This window comes from Muntiacus reevesi, chromosome 20 (genome assembly GCF_963930625.1).
Source record: "Muntiacus reevesi chromosome 20, mMunRee1.1, whole genome shotgun sequence".
NCBI classification, from domain to species: domain Eukaryota; kingdom Metazoa; phylum Chordata; class Mammalia; order Artiodactyla; family Cervidae; genus Muntiacus; species Muntiacus reevesi.
In genome coordinates this window covers 28,248,982-28,274,307 of record NC_089268.1, presented here as the reverse complement: position 1 = coordinate 28,274,307, position 25,326 = coordinate 28,248,982, and the positions used below count along the sequence as shown (strand labels likewise).

Genomic DNA, 25,326 nt, shown 5'->3' with positions numbered 1-25,326 from the left:
AGACCCTCCCCACTGGGTGGTGGTCCTGGCTTCCATTAGTGCTGCAGTGAGAAGCCTGGAAGAAAGGAGAAGACGGTGGTGTTAAGGAAGGCAGACTCAAGAGACAGTGGGCAGTCAGGAGAGAGAGAGGAGTGGACATCCAACTCCGGTGACATCTGGGCCCTATGGGGGAAGAAGAGGTCCATAACCCCTCCCCCTGACAGCCACAGGGCGCCCCCTCCCTGAGCCAGGACTCCGTTCCTGTGGGAGAGACAAGCGTGAACTGAGCCAGGAGGTCTGGAAAGGCAGCCCAAGAAGCAGTGGCTTCACCTCTCACCTACCCATGCTGCCTAACGATTTCAAGGCCACCCCCAAGCAGTTCCGATGCGTCCCTTTGAGGTTAGGGCCAAAGTATGGAAAATAGTAACCACTGACCACAGTTGTCAGTTACCCTCACCACAGTGAGTCAGAGTGGGAAACCACTGGTTTCACTCCCTACCCCACCCAAACTGCTCCAGAGAATCTTTGCAGACACTGGCCCTCCCATCAAATGACCCTTCTATTGCCTAGAACAGGATTCCTGGCAGAAGTGTCCTAGGAACCCAAGTGAAAATCACAGTTCCAAAGACCAGGTCTCCTTGGTCTCGGGTATCCACCAGGACCCTGAGGGTGGAGGGGGTTTCCAGGGACACAGGAAGGTGTGGGGATGTCCGGGAGCCTGAACCAGGGAGGGCTGGAAGGCAGAAGGGCACAGGTGGCGGAGCGGCCGCCTGAGCAGTGAGGCAGTGGGAGGCGCTCATAGACGAGGCTGGGCAGGGGGTGGGGGGTCGCGCGGCCCCACCCACGCTACCTGTGGTGGTGATGAAGGCGTAGGACTTGGAGGTCTGCCCTGCCCGCACCCCGTGGACCTCCACGTGGTAGGTGGTGCCGGGCTTGAGGTCGGGCAGACTGACGGTGCGCCCGGTGCCCGGTACGGTCAGCTCCCCGGCGGGCCCCTCCGCGGGCGGCTGCGGCCGCCAGCGCAGCACCACGCGTTCGAAGTGGCCGCGGAGCCCGTCGAGCGACACGAGGAGCGCGCCGTCGGCGGAGGTGCCCAGCACCTCGGGCTTGGGGTGGCGGGGCGCCGCCGCCCGGTCGACGCCTTCGGGCGAGAGGCCGTAGATGCCCTGGTTGGAGTCCCGCTTCCAGGTGCCCGAGTCGGGGCTGGCGGTGGGGTGGGGGCGACCGGGCGGGGGTGCGGGGGAGCGACGCCGCTGCAAGTACTCGTGGATGTGGTGCGCCACCGACGTGTAGGTCTGGTTGGCTCGCAGTGGGTAGCCTTGAGCCCGCAGGTGACGCTCCAGGTCCTGCACCGTGCCGCGGAAGCGGCCCAGCTCGGCCGTCAGGTTGCCCCACGCCCGCCGAGGGGGCTGGGGCGGGCTCGGCCGCGGCGGAGACTCCGCCTCCCCCTGCTCCGCGGGCCTCGAGGGCCGAGGGGGCGGTGCCGGGCGCGCGGGCCGCGGGGGCCGCGGGACTGGGGCCGGCCGGGGCCGGGGCTTGGGGGGCGGGGCTGGGGGGTGCGCCTCCGGGTAACTGTAGTGGCCTGGTGCTGCCGGGGGCGGAAAAAGGGGGAGGAGAGAGCCGGTCAGTGGCAGCACCCCCTCACCACCAGCCCCTGCACTCCCCCCACGGCAGCCCCGCCCGCGTCCCTCCCACCCCACCTGCAAAGAGAACCGAGAGAAGTTAGTGCCCCAGGACGCCCTCCCGCTTCGCCCTCCAAGCCCGCCACTGTTGGTGCCCTAGAAAGAAGAAACGAGCGGATGGGGCCTTGCGTCTGAAGGAGAGAAAGGGGCGTGGGAGGAGAAAACGCGAGCGACAGCGAGGTGGGCGTCCCTCTGTCACAGGAAAGGGAAAGAAAGATCCAGGCATCTGTTAAGAGACTTGGAGGGTTAGTGGAAAATTACTGCTGAGACCTAACTCCCCCAAACCTCGATTCTAAAGTCAACAGGTGGCTTGATCTCTAATCTCCCCAGCTCCAGTCCCAGGAGACCTGACCACTGAGATGCAGCACAGGGGGGGTTCCCTGTGCCTGAGTTCAGATCAGAACCACCCCTATCTGGTTGGGCCCGACAGCATCTTCTATATACTGCTTCTCTCTATGAGGCCGCTCTTCCCAAACTCCAACCCACCGCCTTCCTACAGGACTCCAAGCACCTGAGAACTCCGTCTCCTCAGAGCCCTTGGTACAGAGCAGGGCCAGCAGCTTTGGGACTGCCACCCACCCCGTGCAGTGCATTCGGAAGAGCCCATGAGCCGGACACACGGCTTCCTAAGGAAGTGGCTCCTAGGCTCAGAAACTTCCCCAGCCCGTGGCCAGCCATACCTGTGTTGGCCCTGATGGAAGCTGGGTAGCTTACTGCCCGGCCCCGCTCGGCAGTGACGGTCACCACGTATTCTACACCTGGCATCAGGCCGGTCAGCAGCGTCCCATCTGCCTCAGAGGGCACTTCCAGCCGCACCCTCTGGTTGCCAGCACTGACGTAGGACACCACAAACCGGTCCACTTCAGCCTGGGGGCGCAGCCAGTTGAGCTCCAGGGTGGTTGGTGTCACAGCCACCACGCGGAGGTCTTGGGGACCGTCAATCACTAGCCAGATCAGAGAGAGGAGGCATGAAGTGGGAGTCTGGTTCTTCGGTCACCAGCTGTCCTGCTAAGAGCCTTGCCCCCAGCCAGTCCCTCCCCTCTGCCCTCTTTGAGGGCATATCCCAGCCCCTCCTTCTCAAATCCATTCTCCACCCATGACCCCCCCGCCCCCCCCCCCCGCCCCCCGCAACAGCCCCAGCTCTCACTGGTGGTGATGGTCTTGGAGGCAGGAGGGCCCCAGCTAGTCCCTCGAAGGGCACGGACAGTGACCTGGTATTCCTGACCAGGGGCTAATCCTCTCTGGTCATAGGCTGAGGCAGAGCTGGGCACCCGTGCTGTGAATGGGGGGCTCGCCCCCTCTGTCTGCAAGAGAGAAAGTACTGGGTGGATCAGGGCTGCCACTCACCCCTGCTGCTCAATGCCCCTGATCCCTTCTTTCTCCAAGGTCTAGGCAGAGTCAGCATGAGATTGTGTAGAACTTGGCCCTATACAGCTGGGGAGCATGGGTGGTATCAGCAAACACATCTAGAACACCTAGTCTATGCCAGCTCCCGTTCAAGGCAATTTACATATGTAAACTCACTTAATTCTCTTAAGAATCTAATGAGGTAGGTCAGATTATTCCCATTGGACAGATGAGGAAACTGATGTACAAAAGGATTAAGTGGCTTGCCCAAGGAGGCAGGGATTTAAACCCAGGCAGTGTGACCTCAGAATCCCCTCTTATGGGGATTACCTTTTTAAAAAAATATTTATTTACCTATTTGACTGCTTTGGCTCGTAGTTGTGGAATGAGGACCTAGCCTTGAGGCATGTGGGATCTTAGTTCCCTGACCAGGGATTGAACCCAAGTCCCCTGCATTGGAAGGCAGATTCTTAATCACTGGAAGACCAGGGAAGTCCCTGGGCACTACGTTTTGAGCCTGTTCATCAGCTGTCTGCCAGAATTCTACCTGACACACGCCAGGACTCTCTCTCTGCTTTTCCCTGGCAATCCTGACCCTCTGGGCACGAGAAGGCTTCTCATAAACCCGTTCCTGTCATAACAGGTGAAGCAGATGAGGGACAAGTCTCACTTCCTCCTTGAGGCAGCTGCCCCAGCCTAAGCCTTCCCCTAGACACCTGCCCCTGGCTGTGTAACTTGAGTGTGACCCACATCGGGACATTTCCTTTTAGGTACTTTCCTTGTCTTTTCAGCAGGGTTGTAGGCCCCTCAAAAACAAGGCCCACCTGCTCAAAGTTCCACAAATATGTTTCCTGAATTTGTACCTGGCATCATTCTGGGCCCTGGAGACACAAAAATAAGAGATATGATCCCTGTCTTCAGAGAGCTCATGCTCTAGTAGCTAAATGTGTGGCCACGTTTTACGTTTTATTAGATCCTTAACCCAAATCTCTATGTGTAGTCCATGCCTGTGAGAGAACAAACCCCCTTCAAGTACGCATGTAAAGTATTATGATTATTTGCAGGAACCCCACAGCAAATCTGCCAGCCCCTGCTCCAGGCAGGGTCTCCTGGAGTGTCAGCCTCTGGGGAAATGGGAGGATTGGACATCTGGGAACGGCACGGCATTTCGCTGGGCCGTCTAGCTAGAACAGCTAATAAGGACGCTCTGTTCTGCTTTGCTATGTTGGCTGTGATGGGGACACCTTCATTCAGCCAAGTAGGATTGGAAATTTCAAAAGGTACTCTCCTAAACCAAGAGAACTGCGAGGAAATCAACACAGTAAATACCAAAGTATAAAACCAGATGAAGGGCCACGTAGAGACTTCTGGGTTGAGGATGAAGTGAAGCTTTGTTAGAGTTTTCTTGGCTGAAAAGGTTTTCTGGGCATGCAGGATCTTCATCCCTCACTTACTCACTGCCCTAGAATACCCCAGCCTGGGAGGACTTGGATGGGCGTCTACTCAAGACCTATGAGAGCTTTATCCTTCCCCAAACCTTCTCTCTCTCTCTCCCCTTAGTCCCCCAACCTACCATCACCAACACACACACACACACCTCTTGAGTGCTTCCTGATGATGTCTGGTCCTTCCAGGGAGATAAGCCCATCCCAGAGTTCACCTTCTCCCTTCAGGTCACCTACATGAACCTTTCAGACACTTTGAGATCCATCTGGGAACAGTCCCCTGAGAAGTTTTACTGCCAGTCTAACCCACATCTCAGCACCATCTGGCTGGTCTGAGGCTGGCTCTCTAACCAGAGGCTGGCAGCTGATTTGGCCCCTTCATGATGGTTTGGCTGCTTCACTGATGTCCTTGGCAAGTTTCTAACTCTATTCTCGATATTAACCTCATGGCCCCAGGTGGAGGGCTCCACCTTGGCTGGCCCCTGAAGCTCACCTCACTCTCATCCTCCTTTTCAGACCAGAATTGAACAAAAACTTTTCTGAGGCTGCAAGGTCCTGTGTCCCAATGAAAATGTGACATAACCCCAGTTTCCAGCCTGTAGAATACATCTAAACTGGAAACACCTGCATGTCTTTCTGTTTGGGGGTTCACCTCCCTCAGTTTCTTCAAGCTTTGTCTCACATTCATAGAAGACCTTGCCTTTTGCAAAATAGCATCATTCCTTGGACAACAGAGCAGTGGTCCTTGGACTTGGGGTGCATTAGAATCACCTGGGGGTATGTTCTGATGCAGGTTACCGGGCTGTTCCCCTAGAGCTTCTCATTCAGCAGATTGGGGGGCAGAGTCTGACAGTTTGCATGGCTAATACTCCAGCTGATGCTAATGCTGCAGGTCCAGGGAGCACACTTTGAGAACCACTGTGTGTAGCCGTGCCACGTATGCAGGGAAAAGAAGAATGTTCCTCTTCTGTGTTCTGAAAATCATTCCAATAACTAGGTGTGTCCCTTGGCCGGGAATAGCAGAGTTTGAGCTCTGAGAGAAAAGTGTTTCTGGGAAAGGGGAGAGGATAAGGTAGAGAGAGAGGCTTCTAGGAAGATGGCAGTGGCCAGAGGGATAGCCAGCTACTGAATGCACTCTGTGCCAACAGAAGTGGGTAGAGAGTGCTGGCCAAAGGCAAGAGGCACAATCCCAGGGGCCAGCCACAAAAAAGCATAGAAAACATCGTCAGAGGGCCAGCGGCACAGGCTGATGTGGAGTCCAAGGGAGGTGTCTGGGGACCAATTTTACAGGAGCATTTTCCACACCCAGGCTCAGGGAGAACCTAGAATGTCACGGAGGCCCATACCCAGCGCAAAGCAGATGAGCTGAGAGCGTGGCCAAGCTGGACACAGGCTAGCTCGATCCCCGCCTGGCCCCACAAAGAGGGAGAAAGTCCAGGGCTCCTCCTGGGAGACTTCGCCTCTAGAGAACACCAAGGATGAGGTCATATTTACTAAGAGCAGGAGATGCTGTTGCCCTTTAAGCTCCTTCTAGCTCAGTTGTTTATTTCAATTCTTTCCCTAAAGTTTCTTAGGAAAATTCCTCTTAAAAGTCCTACCCTCTCAAGATTGGAACTATGTAAATAATATACACGCAGAAGAGAGTGGGAGAAACACTTTAAAATGTTAACAGTACTTGTTTCAGTATGAAACAGCCAAGAATTATTTGTTTTTTTCACTAGTCGCCAAATTCTTGTCTTGTGATTACATTATTTTTATAACTGAAAAAAAAATGTAAATGGAAGAAAAAAATCCAGGCTCCCTTGGTTGTGAAGCAAAGAAGGGATTTCTGCCTCTGCTTCTACCAGAGGGCAAGGAGAGATAAAACATGATAGGGGCCTGGGTTTGAGGTGATAATATTGATAAGGAGACTTAGAATGACTAGGCCAGTTGGGGTGGGGATGACAGCCAGCACCTCAGAGCTATCCCTTCTGTCCTAGAGGCTTCCTAAGTTTAAGCCCTGGAACTTATTTATTTTTCCAGAGTCCTGACTGGGTAGAGATTAGGGTAACATGGCCTACCTACCTATGGCATTTGTGGAATGATGCAGGAAAACATATTTGAATGGGAGAAATGTCAGATGATTTGCAACTAGGAGACCAAACACATCATAAAAACCCAATCTGCATAGAGGGAGATCTCTAATGAGAGGCCACAAACTTTGTCCTTAGGGTGCCCCCAAATATTTTAAGAGTGACTTGGAAGGAGATAGAGAAAGGAGGCTTTGCAATGCACTGATGACATGGAGGCTAGGGAACTAATTCACAGACTCAAATTATTGCAACAGCCTAGACAGCTTGGCCCAAACCAAAAAATGATAACACAGAACAGAGCCAAATGCAAAGGCTTATATTTAGGCTTAAAAGGGGGTATGTAGTTGAATGTCTTCTTTTTTCCTTCCTTCTTTTTTTTTCCCCTTGTTTATATCTTCTAGTCTCTAAACTGAGCCTATATGACTTTTATAATAAAAAGTTACTTTAAAAATCAAATGTGATGGGGAATACGTGTAACTCTATGGCTGATTCATATCAATGTATGACAAAACCCACTGGAAAACAACAACAACAACAACAACAACAACAAAAAAGAAACAAACAAAAAAAAAATCAAATGTGATCAAAATAACTAATAGTTTGTGTGACCACAAGTTCATATATGTCAATTCTGAGAAAAGTAGCAGGGTATCCAGAGTCAGCCAGGTGAGTGACTGGACTCCTTTCTGCCCCTGTAATTGGGGGGAAGAGGCACATGCGAAAAGCAGGAGGCATCAGAGAAAGAAAACCAAGAAGTGAAGGATTCAGAGAACAAGGCCTCAAAGAAATGGGAAGAAGAAACCAGTGGGTTTGGCCTGGAGGGAATGAATGGTGATGTGATGGAGTGTTCATTTGCTTCAGTGGTGTCCAACTCTTTGCGACCTCATGGACCATAGCCCACCAGGCTCTTCTATCCATGGAATTTTCCAGGCAAGAATTCTGGAGTGGGTTGCCATGCCCTTCTCCAAGGGATCTTCCTGACCCAGAGATGAAACCCGTATCTCCTGCATTGGCAGGCATTTTCTTTACCACTGAGCCACCAGGCAGGCCCAACGTGATGGCTAATGTCTCCAAATATCTAAAAGTTCATGGTGTAAGACAGAGGGAAAGGAAAAAACACATTCCAATGCTGGTGAAGGTCCATCTGGGGCCACTGAATAGATGTATGAATGGGGCAGCTTTGGATTCAGCAACAACAGAAAGAAGTGACTTCAGTGATGAGTAAAAATGGAGTCAGCAGGCAGCCTTAGGAAGTACTGAGCTCAAGGTCACCAGAGGAGTTCCAGCAGCAGTGGGCCAATGATGCAAAGGCCTTCTGCACCCAATGTGGGCAGAATGAGAAGGTCTTTAGCACAGTTTCTGGAATCAGCTACATGGACTCAACCACTGATTACCTGGAACTCCTTTTGAGGTGAGCACCCCCACCACAAGCCCCACTCACTCAGCCCCCTCTTGGAGCTTTGCTCTCACCGTTGGGATGAACTGGACTTCGTAGGCATCCACATTGCCGGGAGCCCGGGTCCACTCTGTTCGAACCGTCGTCTCCTCCAGCAGGTGCATCCTCATGCCCTCAATGGCCGGCACCTCTGCCCAGGAGAGTGGGATATGAGAAGCTGCTTAGCCCAAGGCAGCTCCCCACCCCTACCCCCACTCTCACAAGCTCTTCCTACTCAGGATCACATTAAGAGATTCAACCAAGTTCCCACTCCTCTCTGGGGGGAGAGAGGGGTGGTGAGGAAAAGCCAGCAGTGGCCTGAACAGGCCTTGGGTTTCCTTCCCTGCCCTCCATCTCCAGGAACCAAAATCTCCCGAAAAATAACTGAAGAGGACCCCTGGATCTGCTCATCAGAGATCTTACAGCAGGTCCTGCCTGCTGGCATAGCCCCCCACCACACCCTGGTTCTGCAGCCCTGGTGGACCCTGGCCCTCTGGCTCCTCTGACTGCCCCACCGGCTGCCCCAACATATGACCGCCTCCATCATCCTGCCTCCAAGTTGCGGGACTCCTATGCCTCAGACTCAGGTTTTCTCATGCGGCTCCAGTTTTTCAGCCCCGGACCCAGCACACTGAGGCAGGCTGTCCGCTCACCTTCCCCGCAGTCCTCCCCTGCATAGCCGTCTTGGCAGACGCAGCTGCCCTCACGACACTCTCCCCGGCCACGGCAGTCCCCGGGGCACGTCTGGATGGCGCAGTCGGGGCCCCGGAAGCCCTCGACGCAGACGCACTGGCCTGCGCGGCACAGTTCCCGAGGCCCGCAGCCCCCGGGGCAGGCGCTGGCAGGAGGCTCTTCCTGCCCACAGTCCTCGCCGCTGTAGCCCAGGTGGCACACGCACATGCCCTGCACACAGCGACCATGGCCCCGGCAGTCGGCCGGGCAGGTGCGGGTGGCGCAGGAGGGGCCTGTGTAGCCTGAGTCGCACACGCAGCGCCCGTTCTCGCAGCGGCCGTGCCGGTGACAGTTGGAGGGGCAGACACGGAGGCCGCAGTCCTCGCCCGCGAAGCCCTCCCAACAGGTGCACACACCGTCCTGGCACACGCCGCGCTGGTTGCAGTCGCGCGGGCACCGTCTCACGCCGCAGTCCTCACCCTCGTAGCCGTCGTCGCACACGCAGCGCCCCTCCAGGCATTGGCCGCGGCCTTGGCAACCCCTGGGGCAGCTGCGCGTGCCGCAGTCTTCGCCCTCGTAGCCCACGTCGCACGAGCACACGCCATCTTCGCAGCGGCCGCGACCGCGACAGTCCCCGGGACACCGACGGCTCCCGCAGTCCTCTCCTGCGAAGCCCGGGTTGCACACGCAGCGGCCGTCTACGCAGCGCCCGCGCCCGCGACAGTCGCCAGGGCAGGCGCGCGTACCGCAGTCCCGGCCTGTGTACCCGGGCCAACACACGCAGCGGCCACTCTCGCAACGGCCCCGGCCGCGACAGTCCCCGGGACAGCTGCGCACGCCGCAGTCCTCGCCACTGTAGCCCGCATGGCACACGCATACGCCGTTCTCGCAGCGCCCGCGGCCCCGACAGTCGCGCGGGCAGGCACGCGCTCCGCAGTCGGGCCCCGAGTACCCAGGCCAGCACACGCAGCGGCCGTCCTCGCAGCGGCCCCTTTGGTTGCAGTCGCCCGGGCAGCTGCGCACGCCGCAGTCGTCCCCGCTGTAGCCTGGGTCGCAGATGCATTCGCCATCCTCGCAACGCCCTCGGCCCCGACAGTCGCGGGGACAGGTCCGCGTGCTGCAGTCCTCGCCCGCGTACCCGGGCCAGCACACGCAGCGGCCGTCCACACAGCGTCCGCCCTCGCCACAGTCCCACGGGCAGGTCCGTGAACCGCAGTCGTCGCCAGCGTAACCCGGGTCACAGACGCAGCGCCCGTCCTCGCAGCGCCCCTTCTGGCTGCAGCCTCGGGGACAGCTCCTCACCCCACAGTCGTCGCCAGTGTAACCGGGGTTGCACACGCAGCGCCCATTCTCGCAGCGTCCTCTCTGACTGCAGTCTCGGGGACAGCTCCTCACCCCACAGTCCTCGCCACTGTAGCCTGGGTTGCACACGCAGCGCCCGTCCTCGCAGCGTCCCCTCTGGCTGCAGCCGCGAGGGCAGGAGCGCACACTGCAGTCGTCCCCGGAGAAGCCCGCGCGGCACACGCACACGCCCTGCACGCAGCGCCCGCGGCCGTGGCAGTCCCCGGGGCAGGAGGGCCAGCTACAACTGGGCCCGGTGTAGCCAGGGAAGCACACGCAGCGACCACGGACGCAGCGACCCTGATCATTGCAGTCGTCCGGGCAGGAACCGGGGGCGGAGGGTGGCGAGGAGGGGGGTCCCTCGGCACTTGCGGGGTCCGAGCAGGTGGGCCCACCCCAGCCTGGCTCGCAGGAGCAGGCACAGCGGCTCAGGTCAAACACACCATGGAGACTGCAGAGGCTTCGAATGTCGGTCTGGCCTGGAGTAGGAAGGAGAGCTGGGTCTCAGTCTCTCTAGGGAGGAGAGGCTGAGCATGTGTAGTGCTGCCCTGAGTCAGTTTCTCCATCAGGAAAGCCTCATTTCCTAAGGCCATCTTAGTTTCCAGCTGTAATTTATCACCCAGGGCCCTAACATTTGCTGGGGAGGGCTGACATCTAGTCACATGGATCCTCTCAAAGCCATGCCCTGGGCTGCACTCACCACTTGCAAAGGGGAGGCGGGGTGCCTTTCCTAATTCACACCAAGGTTCTCTAGTGATGCCCACCCAACCCTAATCCGCTTCCCTTCTTTTCTGTGTTCCTTCCTGTGATCATCAGCTCACCTGTGCCAGCTTGGGCAGCTGGAGGACAACACCCCCCAGTGCACTGTTCCTTGAGCCCCTTCACCAGCTCCTCCAGGATCTCCAGTCGGACCCTCAAGGCCTGCACCTCTGAAGCAGGGACAGGGGGCTCAGTGCCTGGGGGACAGCCACAGCCAGTTGAAGGGGGTAGATTAATGCGGTGGGTGAACACCACCTGCTTCTCCCCTCCTTCCACGGTGTGCTCGTAGAGCCGAGAAGAAGGGCCTCCCCCTTCTGGCTGCACTGTACGGCCCCCTGGCTGGGGAGGGGGCCGTGGGGCTGGGAGTGTCACGTTGGACCGTGGAGAGAAAGGGCCTGCTGTGACAGTGCCCAGCATCATCAGAAGGGCCAGGTTGGAGGTTAGGGAACATTGGGTGGGCATCTTTCCGGAGGCTGTGGGAAGAGAGGGCACGTATGAGAGCAGCTTCACAGAGCAGACAAGATGAATGTCCCCTTCCCCAACACACACCCCCACAGTCCCACCACCCACAGCTCATCTACCCGACTCACGTGTTTGCAAAAATCCACATTCAGCTCAATCCTATCATAGACCCTCCCTGGGCAGATCTGTCTCTACCTTGCTTTCTGATATCATTTGGTCACCCTGCTCCCCCACTCCTTATTTTATTTTTTTACTGTTCCATCCACACTGGTCTTTTTCGTTTGTTCCACAGATACTACAAGCTTACATTAACCTAAAGTGCTTTGCACTACATGTTTTTTCTGTCTGGGATGCTCTTCACTCAGCTCTTAGAGGTTGGCTCCTTCCTGTTCAAATCTTAACTCACATGTCATGGACTCCCAGAGGTCTTCCTTGGTGCCCGATTGGACCAGTGTTTCATCACACTTCATCACAGTGTCCTGCTTATATTCTTCATGCCATTTACTGCTGCCTGAATTATCTGTTTGTGTGGCTACTTGATTGTTATCTTTTCCCCACTACCAGAATGTGAATTCCATAAGAACAGGGACTTCATCTGTCCTGGTATTGCTGCATGCCTGTGCCTGGCACATGGGATGGGCACTATACAACATGGTTTTTGATGGTTTTTTTTTTTTTTTTTTTTTTGGTGGCCATTCTGCACAGCTTATGGGATTTTAGTTCCCTGATCAGGGATTGAACCCAGGCCCTCAGCAGTCAAAGTGCAGAGTCTTAACACTGAACCACCAGGGAATTCCCTATCCAACACATTTTTGTTGAATGGGTCAGTAGATGAACAGAAAAGATTAACGCTTCCATAAGCAACTGGATCCCAGCTCCTAGTATCGTTTTAGAAACCTTAAGGTGTAGATTATCCTCTCTTTCTTTCATTCAGCCCCTCACTCTCAACTTCCCATCATCTTTCCATATAAGCTCAAAAACTCCCATTTTCTTAAAAAAAAAAAAAACCCTCTTCCTCAGGACTTATATTACCAAATATCTAAATTTATTATGAAGGTGCAAGATTGAGAACAGAACAGAAACAGACCCACACATATGTGGTCACCTGATTAATGAAAAAGAGGGCCCTACAATTAAAAGGAGAATAAATTGTGATAAATGGTCCTGGGTCAGTTGAAGATCCACATGGGGAAAAAATATATCTCTACCCTACGTCCACATACAGAAATTAATTTGGAATGAGTATATAGATCTAATCGTGAAAGATAAAGCAATACCTTTCACAAAATATCTTAGAGGAAAAAACTATAGAAGAATATCTTTATGACCATGAAATAAACAAAGATTTCTTAAAACCTAACCACAAAATTTACCATAAAAAATTTCACACAAAACTAAACCACAAAAAAGATATTGATACATTGGACCACATTAAATTAATGACTTCTGGTCATCAAAGGACACCACTAAGGGATTCCCTGGTGGCTGAGTAGTAAAGAATCTACCTGCCAGTGTAAGAGACAAGATTTCGATCCCTGGTGCAGGAAGATCCCACATGCCTCAGAGCAGCTACTGCACCACAACTACTGAGCCTGTGCCCTGGAGCCTGTGTTCTATGACAAGAAAAGCTACCGAAATGAGAAACCCACACACCACAACTGGAGAGTAGCCCCCACTCGCTGCAACCAGAGAAAAGCCCACACAGCAATGAAGACCCAGCGCCGCCAAAGATAAATAAATAAAATTATAAAAAAGATGCAATTAAGAGAAAAAGAAGGCAAGCCACAAAATGGGAGAAAATACGTGAGAAATGTCAGAATGTATATATATATATATATATATATATATATGTATGTATTATATATGGTGGAGAAATTGGGAGACAGTGCTTGAGAGTGAGAGAGAGGATTAAAATCTAAAGAATTCCTTCAAAACAAAAACAAACAAAAGGCAGGCAACCAGGTTTTTTTTTTTTTAATTTGCAAAACAAAAAGTCTCTCTAGTAAAGAATATATCCAAAGGGCTGATAAATATATGAAAAATAAACATATGCATGTGTAGAACAAAACCAGTAATCAGGGAAATGAAAATTAAAACCACAAGAGGATGCCATCAAATATCCATCAGAATGGCTAAAACTAAAACGGCTGTTGATGCTCAATATTGGCAAGAATGTGAGGCTACTGGAACTCTCATTTATTGCAAGTAGGGGCAGAAATTAGTGTAGCCACTTTGGAAAACTGATAGGCAGTTGCTACTAAGGCATGCAGCCTATAACTTGGCAGTTACACTTCTTGGTAAATACCCAACAGAAACGACGGCACGTATCCTCCAAAAGACATGACTGCATGTATTCTCTAAAAGACGGGTACAAGAATGTTCATGGGATTTTTTTCATATGAGCCTGAACTGGAAGCACCTCAAGTGTCCATTAATAGTAGAGTGGATAAATAAATTGGGGCATAGTCATACAATGGGATACTCTCCAACAATGAAAAAACACCCTCCTGGGACTTGGTGGGTGATCCAGCGCTCAGGACTCAGTGCTTTCACTGCCTGGCCCTGGGTTCAAACCCTGGTAGGGGAAGATCTGCAAGCTGGGCAGTGTAGCCAAAAATCAAACAAACAAACTCCCCCCGCCCCACAGGAAAAAACCCCTTCTTGTTATACACAGCAACATGGACAAAATTTGACACAGATAATGCTAAGCAAAAGAAACAAGACACACAAAAAAGAACATTGTAAATGATGTTATGGATACAAAGTTCAAAAATAAACAGAACTAATAGAAGACAGGATAGAGTTACTAGAAATATTTTGCGCCTTTAACTGGGTGGTTAAACAAAGGTATGTATAATCAAAAATTAATTGAGCTATACACTTATGTGCATTTCACTATATGCACAAAATATACTTAAAATACAAAAATATACTTTAAAAAAATTCCCCAACCTCACACTCCCTCCAGCCACCACATATTTGTCTTCTCTACTTCATGGCCATAGTTGTCAAAAGATTTATCTGGACTTGTTCCTATCTCACATATCCCATGCATGTCTCAACAGCTCCCATCTGACTTCACCTTCTTTCAGTCCACCAAATAGCCCTCCCTAAGGTCTCCCAATGATCTGTGTCACAAAATCTAAAAGTCATTTGTCTTCCCCTTGATCTCTCAAAATCACTGGACACTGATGACCACATCTTCCATTTTAGAGCATTCTATATCTGTGCTGGAGATAAGGTAGATAGGAGAGATCACTGGCTCTTAACACTTAAAATGTGGCTAGAGGGACTGAATTCTTTAGTATTTTTAACAGCTCCCCAGGGGATTGCAGTGTGTAGCCAGAGCTGTGACCTACTTGGGATAGTCCATTCACTCAGGTACCTTCATCCAGATCCCAGACTTTAACTTCCAAACTATATTCCAAAGTATAAACTATCTCCTCTTAACTCCAAGCAATATAGCTATCCTTCTATTTAGCATCTCCTCTTGGGCACCTCAGATTCAACACATCTAAAACAGAACTCAACATTCATCCCTCCTGTACCCCATCCCTTCTGTGTTCCCTACCACAGCTCATGGCCCCATAGTTACTCAGCTTCACAAGCCAGAAACCCAACAACTCATTCAACACCACCATATTTCATCATATCAACCCATATGTTATTGTAAATGTCTCTTTAATTTGCTTATGTTTCTCCCTCTAAACATCATTATAGTCCAAGCTACTATCTACCTTTTGCTTAACAACTGTGATTGCCACCTAGCCGGTCCCTCTCTTTCTATTCTTGCTTCTTAAAAATCTTGCAAAGGCAAATAGAATGCCCCTCTCCCCAAAAAAACTTTTCAGTGGCTCCCCTCTGAATAGTCTTCAAATACTGACAGACAGTCCTGCATCATCTGGCCCCTGCTGACCTCTCCCACCTCATCCCACGTAAGACTTCCCTCCCTCTCTCCACTCCAGTCCCCCTGGTCTTATGTCCTCCACATTCTTCCCAGCCCCAGACCTTTGTATCTGTGGTTCCCTCTATGGAATGTTCTTCCCTTTTCTCTTGGCTTCCTCATCATTCAGGTCTCAACCCCACATCTCTTTCTCAGGAAACCTTTCCTGTCCAGGTCAGCTATCATGTGATATTACAGGTAATATCACCTATCATGTGATATTACAGGATCATGTAACTCCCATTTGCAGCATTTATAATAATTTATACTCACATATTTATTCATGGGATTATTTTATTACTTTCTTGCCCACACTCAACCTTGCCCACTAGACTGTAAGGTCAATGGAGGCAGACATATCACCTGGTTTTGTTTTGTTTTGGCTGCTATATACTTACATCTGGTACATAGTAAGTGATCAAAATATATTTATTGACTATATAAATATTTAGTCAATTTACATAGTTTAAGTTAAGCCCAGGACTAGCACAGGGCTGGAACCAAGGACAGGACCAAGGTCAGGGCTAGGACCACGGACAGTGTCTGGGACTGAAAGTTGGTTAGAAACAGCAGCTGGGGCAGCTGTTGACCGGAGAGCAGGCCAGGTGTAGATCCTGGCAGGGTCACGTGGTACAAGCCCATTGGAAAACCATTTGGCACAACTGACCAAATCCACTAGGGCTGTGTGCAAACTCTATGACCTGGCAGCTCCACTCCGAGGGATCTACCCACCACAACAGTACTTCTCATAATAGCCTCAGACTGGGAACCACCCAAATGTCTCACATGAGTAGAATGGATTAAATAACACGTGGTTTGTTCACACAGAGGAATAAAATAAAGCAATGAGAGCGAAGTGTAACTATATGCAATGACACGAATGGGTCTCACTCATATAGTGTGGAGCAAAAGAAGTCAGACACAAAAAAGAACAAGCTGAAACACTCTGTTTATGTGACCTTTGAGTCTAGACCATGTTAACTGTCAATCAGTAAAGTTGCAAGTCAGAAATGTGGCACTCTTGGGGGAATGGGGACCAGAAGGGGCATGGTGGGGAAATTCTGGGGTGCTAAGAACATCCTGTTTCTTGATCTGAGTGCTGGTCACCCAGTTGTGTTTGTGGAATCCACTGAGGCAAGAACTGGGGGGCACAGGGAGATGAGGATTAGAGAAGAAAGGTAGTGGGGTGATGGGGGGAACCAGGCGAGGGGGCCTCGGTAACAGAGGTGCCTGGAGGGTTCAGGTGAAGGGTTAAGGAGCAGTGTTAGCAGGCACCCAGTTCTGCCAGACCAGAGAGGCTGGAGAGGGAAGGAGAGTAGGGTGAGTGGTGGAAATGATGACTGAGGAGGAGGGTTAGGGGCTGTGACCAGTGCCTCCCACAACGCACACGCATTTCCTGGCTTCCTACGCTTAAAATTCTCCTCTGAGTCTGAGAAAAAGCTTCCAGGGCTACCAGCCATCACACTCCACCACCATCCCATGAGATGGAAGAGAAGTGGGCAACAGGAGCAGAGCGTTTCCACACTGAGAGGCACCCTGCCCCACAAAGCCCAGCAGAGGGCCTGGGAAGCAGAGAGCTTCCCTTCCCTCATCCCCTCTCTCACACCTGGGTGTGAGCTGCGCTCTGACTTCCCTTCAAATTCTGTTGCCGTGTGTCTAAGGTTGGCACATCACCAGGTGCACACACACACAAATACACATACACATACAAATGTACTCATGTGTGCTTATCCACAAACACAAAGATGAACACACTTCTTGTATCTGTCCGTCCTAAGTCGCTCCAGTCGTGTCACTCTTTGCAACCCTATGGAGTGTAGCCCGCCAGACTCCTCTGTCCTTGGGATTCTCCAGGCAAGAATACTGGAGTGGGTTGCCATGCTGTCCTCCAAGGGATCTTCCCAACACAGGGACTGAACCCGTGTCTCTTACATCTCTTACATTGGCAGGTGGGTTTTTTACCTCTAGCACCACCTGGGAACTATACATATACTTATATTAATCCAAAGAAGCTTGCATCTTTGCAGGCACACACATTTGAGTATGTGCAAGGGTTTCCCAACAGTAAAGAACCCTGCCAATGCAGGAGACTCGGGTTCAATCCCTGCCTGGGTCGGGAAGAGCCCCTGGAGTAGGAAATGGTAACCCACTCCAGTATTCTTGCCTGGGAAATCCGATGGAGAGGAGCCTGGCGGGCTACAGTCCATGGGGTCACAAAAGAGACACGACTTAAGTACTAAACAACAACAACAAAGGCATATGTACACAAACTCCCCTTCACATTCCCTCCACATCCAGTCATTGAGAGATGTCTGAAAAAGTTGATTTCTCATTGGCTCAGAGGGCAGCTTTGTGAGTCAAAGAACTTAGTTGGAGTGAGGGGAACCACACAGGAGACCCTTCTCCAGAGGGGGCAGAGGTTACAGGGTGCTCCACACCCCTGGGGGTTTGGGGGAGCTGCCAGTCCCCCTCCCTCAAAAATCAAATCCTGCACCTCTCCCCACTTGGGGGGGGGGGCAGGGGGAGGGTCTCTGCAGCAGGAAGGAAAGAAGCTGGTCTGAGAGGAGAGGCCCGCACAGGCCACGCCCCCAGAGCCTCCCTCCCAAGCCCCTCTCCCCCCGAGTCTCCACTGCCGGCCCAGCTCCCCATTCCCAATTCTTGGAAGAATCGAGCTCTTCTCTCAGCACCAGGAAAGCAGGAAACTTGGGTGTCCCTTATGTTTCCCTCGAATCGCCCGTCCTCCTGCGGCATCGGGGGTGCCTGCGCGCAGCGGGGAAGGAGGGGCGCACGGGCCTCCCCCTCTTGGCACCCTTCCCATAGTCGGAGGGCTGGCAGGGCTGGGGCACCGTCCCAAGCGGTGACTCAGCGTGCAGGGTATTCATGTGGTGGCCAACTTTGACACTTCGCTCATCAGGGACTGTAGGTCCCAGGAGCTGGGGAGAGGGGCTGGCCTCCTGCAGGGATGCTCCAGAGGTGGGGGTTTTGGCCCCACCCCCATGCCTCTCCCCCCTCCCTCATGCCACAAGAAGAGTGAAGGTAGAAGGATTCTAGGGCTGCGAGGACAAGGAGGGAGGTGAGGGCGGGCTGCAGCCACTGGGTTGGAAGCAGGTGGCAAGGAGGTACCGGGAGATGGGGCAGTTGGAGGATCTAAGACACCCCTTATTCTGGGAAGTTCATGGGACAGAGACGTGGGAAAATTAAAAGAAAGGATTTCCGGACCCCCTGTGGCAAAGAGTCCTGGGGAGGAGCACTGAGTGACCAGAACTCAAGGGAGAGAAAGTTGAGAAATTGAGGTGCTGGGTCCCCCGGGGGTCTGGAGGCAGGGCCAGGGAAAGAGAGGAGTGGGGCTGAGGATCTGGGAAGTAGGCGGGGATTGGAAGCGGACAGGCAGCAGCTGCGGTGTTTCCGTGTTTCCGAGTTGCTTCCCAGTAGTTCCTCTCAGTTCCATTTCCAGTTGTTTCCAAGCCATTAAATTCTTTCCAGGCGAGATAAGGGTCCCGCCCGTCCCACCCAGGGTGTGTCACGTGTGGGGGGAGGTTCAGACGGACAGAAGCAGGAGAGCCTGGAAGGGGGATGGAGCGAAGACGGAACCCCAGTGCCCCCCTGGAAGCATCGCGCGGTCATCCCAGCCCCGCTGAACCGTGAGTCATGGGTGCAAAGCTCTCTGCCAAGAATATGTTTTAGGAGTCTCTCCACAGACTCCGTGCCCTTCCCGGACCTGGGAGTCCTAACTCTGCTCCATTGCTGCATTTCCTAAAGGCTCGAGACCCCCAGAACTCCCTCCTGGGCCTTGCCATTCACCTGCTGCCACCCGGGGTGTCCCCATCTGAATGCTCAAAGAAGTTCCTTCGGGCACGTTCCTGGAGTTCTGGCTCAGCCGCTCCAGCCAGATCACTTGGGGTTCCACCAGCACTTCCCTCCTGAAGTTCAACCGGCCACCAGCTCAGCCTGGCCTCTGGTTTCTCCCAGCCCCAGCACCGCACCGATAACCACCTCCACCTTGATGCCACCCCTGGTCCTGTCCAAACCCCAGCATCCATCCTCAGTGCCCAACTCACACGCACCTGCACTGACTCTTTCTCCCAGACACACCCTCCATGGGGAGTCCGGTCCCCGGTGCATGGTCTTATTTCCTCTGCCCCAAGAGAAAGTCCCGGCTCTCCTGGGAGGCTCTCCTGCCAACCTTCATCTGGGGTTTGGGGAGAGAGGTCCCCACCTTTCCCGGCTCTTTCCTCTGTCTCCCAGAGACGAGGTTAGTTCCTTACCTGGGTAACCAGCAGCTTCAGTGTGTCTGCACCTGCTCTGTCCCGGACTGGGGAAGGGGGTTCTCAGGGCAGGGTGGGTGGGCGCCCCTTGGCAGCCCTGAGCTCCTGGGTATCCCCGTGCTCCTTCCCTGCAGCAGGGGCTCAGTGAGCCGCGACCCGACTGTCGATCTGGGCAGCGACAGTGAGGAGGAGGGATACTGCAGCCAGCCGGGGGAGGAGAAGGGGAGGGCCAGCATGAGGTCAGGGAGGGGAGCGGAGATAGGGCAGGTCCTCCCACCCACCCGGCCCTGCCAGGCCCTCCCAACGTCATCATATGTCACCCCCCTTCTCCCCCCGCCGTCATCCCACCCCCCTCCCTGTCTGGGATTGCTAAGTCCCACAATACCCTCATCTCACCCCCTCCAGCCCTCATCCAACCTCCCCCATCCTTTCCTTATCCCATTTTTATTCTTCCTCCTCACCCTAATTTGTGTCCAACTTGACACCTCTATCCCTCATGTCATTTATCCTTTTCCCCACCATTTCTCCACCTGTTGCTCCTGCTGTCTGGCCTGTTTCCCCCTCTTCCAGCACCCCTTCCCATGGCCAGCCCCTCTCCCTCCTGGGGGCCTCCCCCACCTCTTCCCAGCTGCCACATCCCTCCAGCTGAGGTCTTGCCCCATCTGTCTGTTGCCCAGCAGCCACTCCTTCATCCCCCTACCATTTATCTCCTGGCAGGGGACGGCAGCAGAGAGGGTGGGTGGCAGGAGGAAACCTCCCTCCCCAGTCTAGACTGCTCTCCACGAGGAGCCTCCTTGTCCCCCCTCGGCCCCTGCCTGGCCCCGCCGCTCCCACCTGCACTGTGTCCTTTTCTGTGCTGTCTCTCCCCGTCTGTACTGGTCAATCCCTGGTTCTCAGCTCAGGGATCAGTGCCCCCTTTTCATTCTCTCACCTCAGCAGCTTCCTAGAGAAATGGCAGATGAGGCTTGGGCACTGGCTGGACAAGGGCGTGGCCTGAACACTAAGACACAGAAGCCTTGGGAAAGAAGGTGGGGTTCACAGGAGACAGGGAAGGGAAGCCTGAGAGGAGGAAGGTTTGGGGGTGGAGAAAGAGAGAGAGCCAGGGGCAGACATGAGGGTGGGGGACACATGGTGCACTGATGTTCTGGAAAGAGGAAGGGGACTAATTCTGTGCTGCAGCGGAGAAGCAGGGGTAGGAAGGGAGTTGTGGGCTGGAGGAAGAGGTCACTTCGGTCTTAGGTAGAGATAGGAAGACCGGCCAGAGGGCAGAGTGGCAGATACCCACATCAGGCTGCCGGGCTGTTTCTCTGGTTTCATTTCCCCACGTGCTTTGCTCCCGATGAGGCGCTGAAGAGACTTTTGCCGGATAAGAAATATCCAGGCTGAGGGAGGTTTCACACTGATAAAGTTCTTTCCACCCAACTACAGTCCTCACCATGAAGGAGAGCCTTGGCCGAGTGACAGCGTGGGTGATGGGGAGCATGGGAGCCCGTGTCTGACCCTGTGCACGGTTGGGGCAGAGGCGTCCGCAGGTGCCCAGGGTCTCTGGTGTGGTGTTTCTGGGCAGGGCACACTGGTCCAGCATGTGGCTCTGCAGAATGCCCCGCAAACTCCTGGTGGCCGAGGGTGAAGGCTCGCGTGGGTGCTCGCATGGGTGTCCCCTTGTGTATCCGTGTGTCTGGGTGTGCCTGTGGCTGTTTTTCCCCCCACCCCGCCCCGCCCCGGCTTTGATAGGAAAGATGAAGTCAGCATCTTGGATAGAGCTGGGTTCAGCTTCCTTCCTCTGCCTTGGCCCGAAGCCCCCAGAGCCTGAAATAGGTAACAGTTTTCCTCAGCTCTCCACGCAGGGCTTGGGGGAAAGCACGTGAAAGGGTAGAGGATCTAAAATAGCATTACCTGGAGAGAAGACTTCAGAGACCAGATTTTCTCTGATACTGCCAGATTCTAATAATTCTAATGGTCATATCCCACCTCCCCTCCCTTTTTTTGGTCCTATACCCCGTATGTTGGTTTTATTTTTGTTTTATTCATTTATTTTTCAGCTGCACAACTAGGCACGGGATCCTAGTTCCCCCACCAGGGATCAAACTTGCACCCCCTGTAGTGGAAGCGTGGTGCCTTAACCACTGGACCAAAGTATGGAAGTGTGGTGGAAGCATGGTGACCATAAGTATACTTGGCCCAGAGAGTGGCCAGAAGAGCCTGGAGAGAAAGAAGGACTGAAATGATGGCCTTGGGGTGTTTTGGAAGTCCACTTCTCAGGGGAGACAGGATGCTGGAGTCAGAAAGGGGTGCGAGATTCCAGACATTCACAAGCTCACAAGGCATTCAAAGAAGCAGAAGCCACTGGAGGCCTGACAGATACAATTTCAGCTTCTGAGATAATCATTATCTAAAATGTGATCCACACCCTGGATTTCAGGCTCCTGGAGGAGCTTACGTCTTATATACATATGTTTGCCTTTATCAGAAAAGCACTGGGCCTTGTATAAAGCAGGTGCTTCAAAATGCCTGTCAACACTGAGTTGCCAAAGGTCTGTGAGAGAAGGAAGTGGCAAGGTGTCTGGCAGGGAGCCTCAGAGTGAAGGCAGGGAGTCCAGTGGTCAGAGTGGGGTCGCCTTCACCGAGGTGTCCCAGGTGGTGGACAGAAAGGCTGGGGTCTTATTGAGAACTGTTTGTGTGCTCTGGCTGTTCTCCAAATCCTCACTCTGGGTGTCTTCAGCTCTGGGCCTCCATCGTTGAATGAACCTCCAAGTTCCTGTCTTACCCTCAGGAGGATTAGAGATAAAAGGTACATAGCAAGGAAGGAAAGGAGAAGCTGAGGAAGACAAGAGTAAGGGCAATTGAGGGCAAGGGCCTGAAGGATAGAGAGGGAGCGGAGAGGCCAGGGGCTGTGATCCAAAGAAGCAGTCCCAGAGAGGGGAAGATAGAAAACAGTTGTGCCGGGCTTCCGTTTACAAAGCCCTTTCCTACACCGCAGCACTTTATTAATCCCACTTTATGCTGAGGAAACGGGGTGGGGGGGGTGGGGGGGCTCGTAGACATTAAGGGACTTGCCCGGGTGACTTTGCTAGTGGTGGTGAAGGTGGGCCTCAGGCCAGGTTTTCAGATTCCAAAGCCTGTATGCCTCCCCCTCCCCCAAGAAGAGCCCTAGAAAGATCGAAGACTTAGGGCAGAAACAAATGAAGGGCTTCAGGCAGGACTTGCTGGGGAAGAGTGGGTACTCTAGATTTCTGAAACTTCTTTCTGCATCCACTTATGATGTAGATTCAGTGGGAAGAAACTGCCAAGTGTAAGTCAGGGGGTCAACACTTCATTATTGAGACTCAGGGCGGGGGGCGGGGAGGGGGGGAGGCGAGGTGGGAGGTGATGAGGAACGTGGAGAAAGAAAACTGATCCTGAGGTGAAAGATGGGAGAGAAGTAAGAGGCTGGGCTGAAAAACAGGGCAAGAGAGCCACAGGAGGAAGAGTTTGGACCCTTAAAACTTCCTTTGCCTGGAGACATGGGTGTGGGGAAAAGGGAGGAGGGAGGACATTTCTATCTCGTGACAAAAGAAAGTCACACAATTATTTTGTTCTCTGCTCTAGGGCGGGTGGGCGCCCGTATTTACCAGAGGGACCGGGGTCGCTGTAGCAACCACACATCTGGGCCCCGGAACCCAGATGTGCTGCATCCAGAAGCCATAGCAGAACGATGAGGCAACAGTGTGAGGCTCTCCAGTCCTGGCCCCACAGCTGGGAGAGGACCGAGGACTGGAGTGGGGAGGTGAAGGGGGGGGGGGCGGAAGGAGGAGGAGCGGGCTGGAGCGGGGGAGAAGAGGGGAAGTTATGGAAGGGGACACGGAATGTGGACAAAGGAGTGGACGCAGCCGGGGAGAGGAGAAGACCCAGAAGGGAGCAAACTGTGAAGTGCAGGGGGAGGAAGGGAAAAATACAAAAACCTCGAGAAACCAGCAGATGAACAAAGGATAAAGAGTGTGAATGAGAAGGTGATAACTTGGGGGTGGGTAGAGGGCAAAGAAAGGCAGGAAACAAGTCTAGAGAAAAGAGAAGAGGGAAAAGACAGTGGATGAAAGGTGATTCTGAGGAAGGAAAGTAGCAGAACAGAAAGATACAGAGGGTCTGAGCCGGGAAGGGGTCAACAGGACGCGCAGGAGTGACAGCACTCGGAGGTGGCCTTCGATGGGGCCGCAGCTCGAGATCAGCATGGGAGAAGGCAGCAGACTGACCTGCTTTCACCTCCCATGGCACACCCACTCTCCACACCTCTCCGGAGCCTTCCTTCCCACCACCCAGGCCCTTGCCAAGACAGTGAGTCCTGGCTCACACCACAGTGCCAGCTGTCCCCTGCCAAACAGCCAGAGGAGCTGCATGCCTCATCCAAGACCCCTTCTGAGAAGCACTTTCCTGAGCTGGTGTCAGGAAAGAGAAAAAGCGACGGGACAATGAAACAGTGATGGACCCAGATGGGATAAAAGTGGAATCGAGGCAAAATGGACCAGGTGAATGGAGAGAGAAAGGAGCAGGTGAGAAGAGAAAGGTGTGTCCACTGTGGACCAGGCGTCCTGCACATCATCTTTCCTCCCCACATCAACCCAAGGAACAGGAGGAACACCCCATTTTACAGGCAGGGCAACTAAGGCTCAGTTCAAGTAACCTACCAAAGTGTGAGTCACTTAGTCACCTCTGACTCTGCGACCACATGGGCTGTAGCCCACCAGGTTCCTCTGTCTATGGGATTTACCCAGCAAGAATACTGGAGTGGGTTGCCATCCCTTCTCCAGATCTTTCAGACCCAGGAATTGAATCCCGGTCTCCTGCACTGCAGGTGTATTCTTTACCATCTGAGCCACCAGGGAAGCCCAAGATACCCACTAATAAAAGGCAAAACAGGAACTCCAACTCAGGTGCTCTGCCCGCAGAATCCTTGTTCTTGCACGCACTGTCTGGATCAGGCTGGGAAGGACTCCGGGGACCCTGGGACAGGAGTGATGGTAGACAAGCCAGGGCTGCCCTCTGGAGGGAGGAAAGGCCTAGTTCCTGGGGGCCCTGGGCTCCAGGTTGCCATAGTTACTTGGTCTGTTTTCACCCCAAACACAGTAATGGGAAGCAGGGGAGCCTGGCTGAACACGTGAGGTTCTTCCCCCACTTTCAGGCCTGGGCTTGTGGCCCGGGTGGCCCCTGTCCAGTCATCTGGGCGTGAAGCCCAGGCCCAGGCCCAGCCCACGTCCTCCCGCTGACCCAGGACACTCCCGCAGGGCCGGGTCCAAGGTGCTGCTGGACAGGAGCCCCTGAGGGGAACCCCCCAGGTTGAGGGAGACTTGGGCCCTCACCCGTTGTCCTGTTCTCCTTCCTCCTAATTAGAAAGCACAGCCTTTCCTGTTGGCCCCGCAACTGTCCTTTTCTTTCAACTGGACCCTCAAGTCTCAGTTTCCTCCAGTTTGGGGCTAAGGAGATGCTTCTCAGCACCCCTCTTCCCTCCAAACACTGCCTCCTTCTCCACTGTGGCTCCTCCTTTCTGGGCTCACAGCCCCTGGCCCCAGCTCCATTGTTTTTCAAGCTGCTCCTCCTGGAAAGCTAGGGGGAAGAACCTGCTAGAATGCAGGGGACCCAGGGAGGCCGCCCGCCCGTTCACCCTGAAGGGCGTGGGGCCCCCTGTCCTTCCTGTTTACTCAGACACATTCCAGAATCTGCACTCTTTAGCCTGTCACAGCATGGGACATCCCTCCCCCGCTCCCCCACAGACACCAGACATAACCCTTGCGTGTTGCAGGGCTGGGGAGAAGGGGATGACGTGAGGTCTGTGATCACACACCCACTCCACCCCAGAGCCAGCCTTGTCCTCAGTGTTCGGCTCTCTGACACCCTGGCCCTACAGCAGCCACGTTCCCCCAAATGACCCATCACAAGGCAGGCACCATACC

The 25,326-nt window shown here is 53.6% G+C and overlaps 1 protein-coding gene across 5 annotated transcripts in view; it reads right to left on the bottom strand.

The window, feature by feature from the left end:
- Positions 1-20,933, bottom strand: part of TNXB (tenascin XB) — a 57,675-nt gene extending 36,742 nt beyond the window's left edge. For 3 of the 5 annotated variants that reach the window (XM_065912080.1, XM_065912084.1, XM_065912082.1), the window contains exons 1-8: positions 20,688-20,734; positions 19,403-19,599; positions 10,795-11,205; positions 8,614-10,452; positions 7,996-8,111; positions 2,809-2,965; positions 2,342-2,605; positions 830-1,567 (exon numbers count right to left, since the gene is read on the bottom strand). In XM_065912080.1, coding sequence (XP_065768152.1) covers positions 830-1,567; positions 2,342-2,605; positions 2,809-2,965; positions 7,996-8,111; positions 8,614-10,452; positions 10,795-11,205; positions 19,403-19,599; positions 20,688-20,719 — 3,754 coding nt within the window. In that variant the 5' untranslated portion in view covers positions 20,720-20,734. Of the gene's footprint in view, positions 1-829; positions 1,568-2,341; positions 2,606-2,808; positions 2,966-7,995; positions 8,112-8,613; positions 10,453-10,794; positions 11,206-19,402; positions 19,600-20,687; positions 20,735-20,837 lie in introns of those variants that run through there. The other 2 variants (XM_065912081.1, XM_065912083.1) reach the window with 2 other exon arrangements.
- Positions 20,934-25,326: the final 4,393 nt, after the last annotated feature.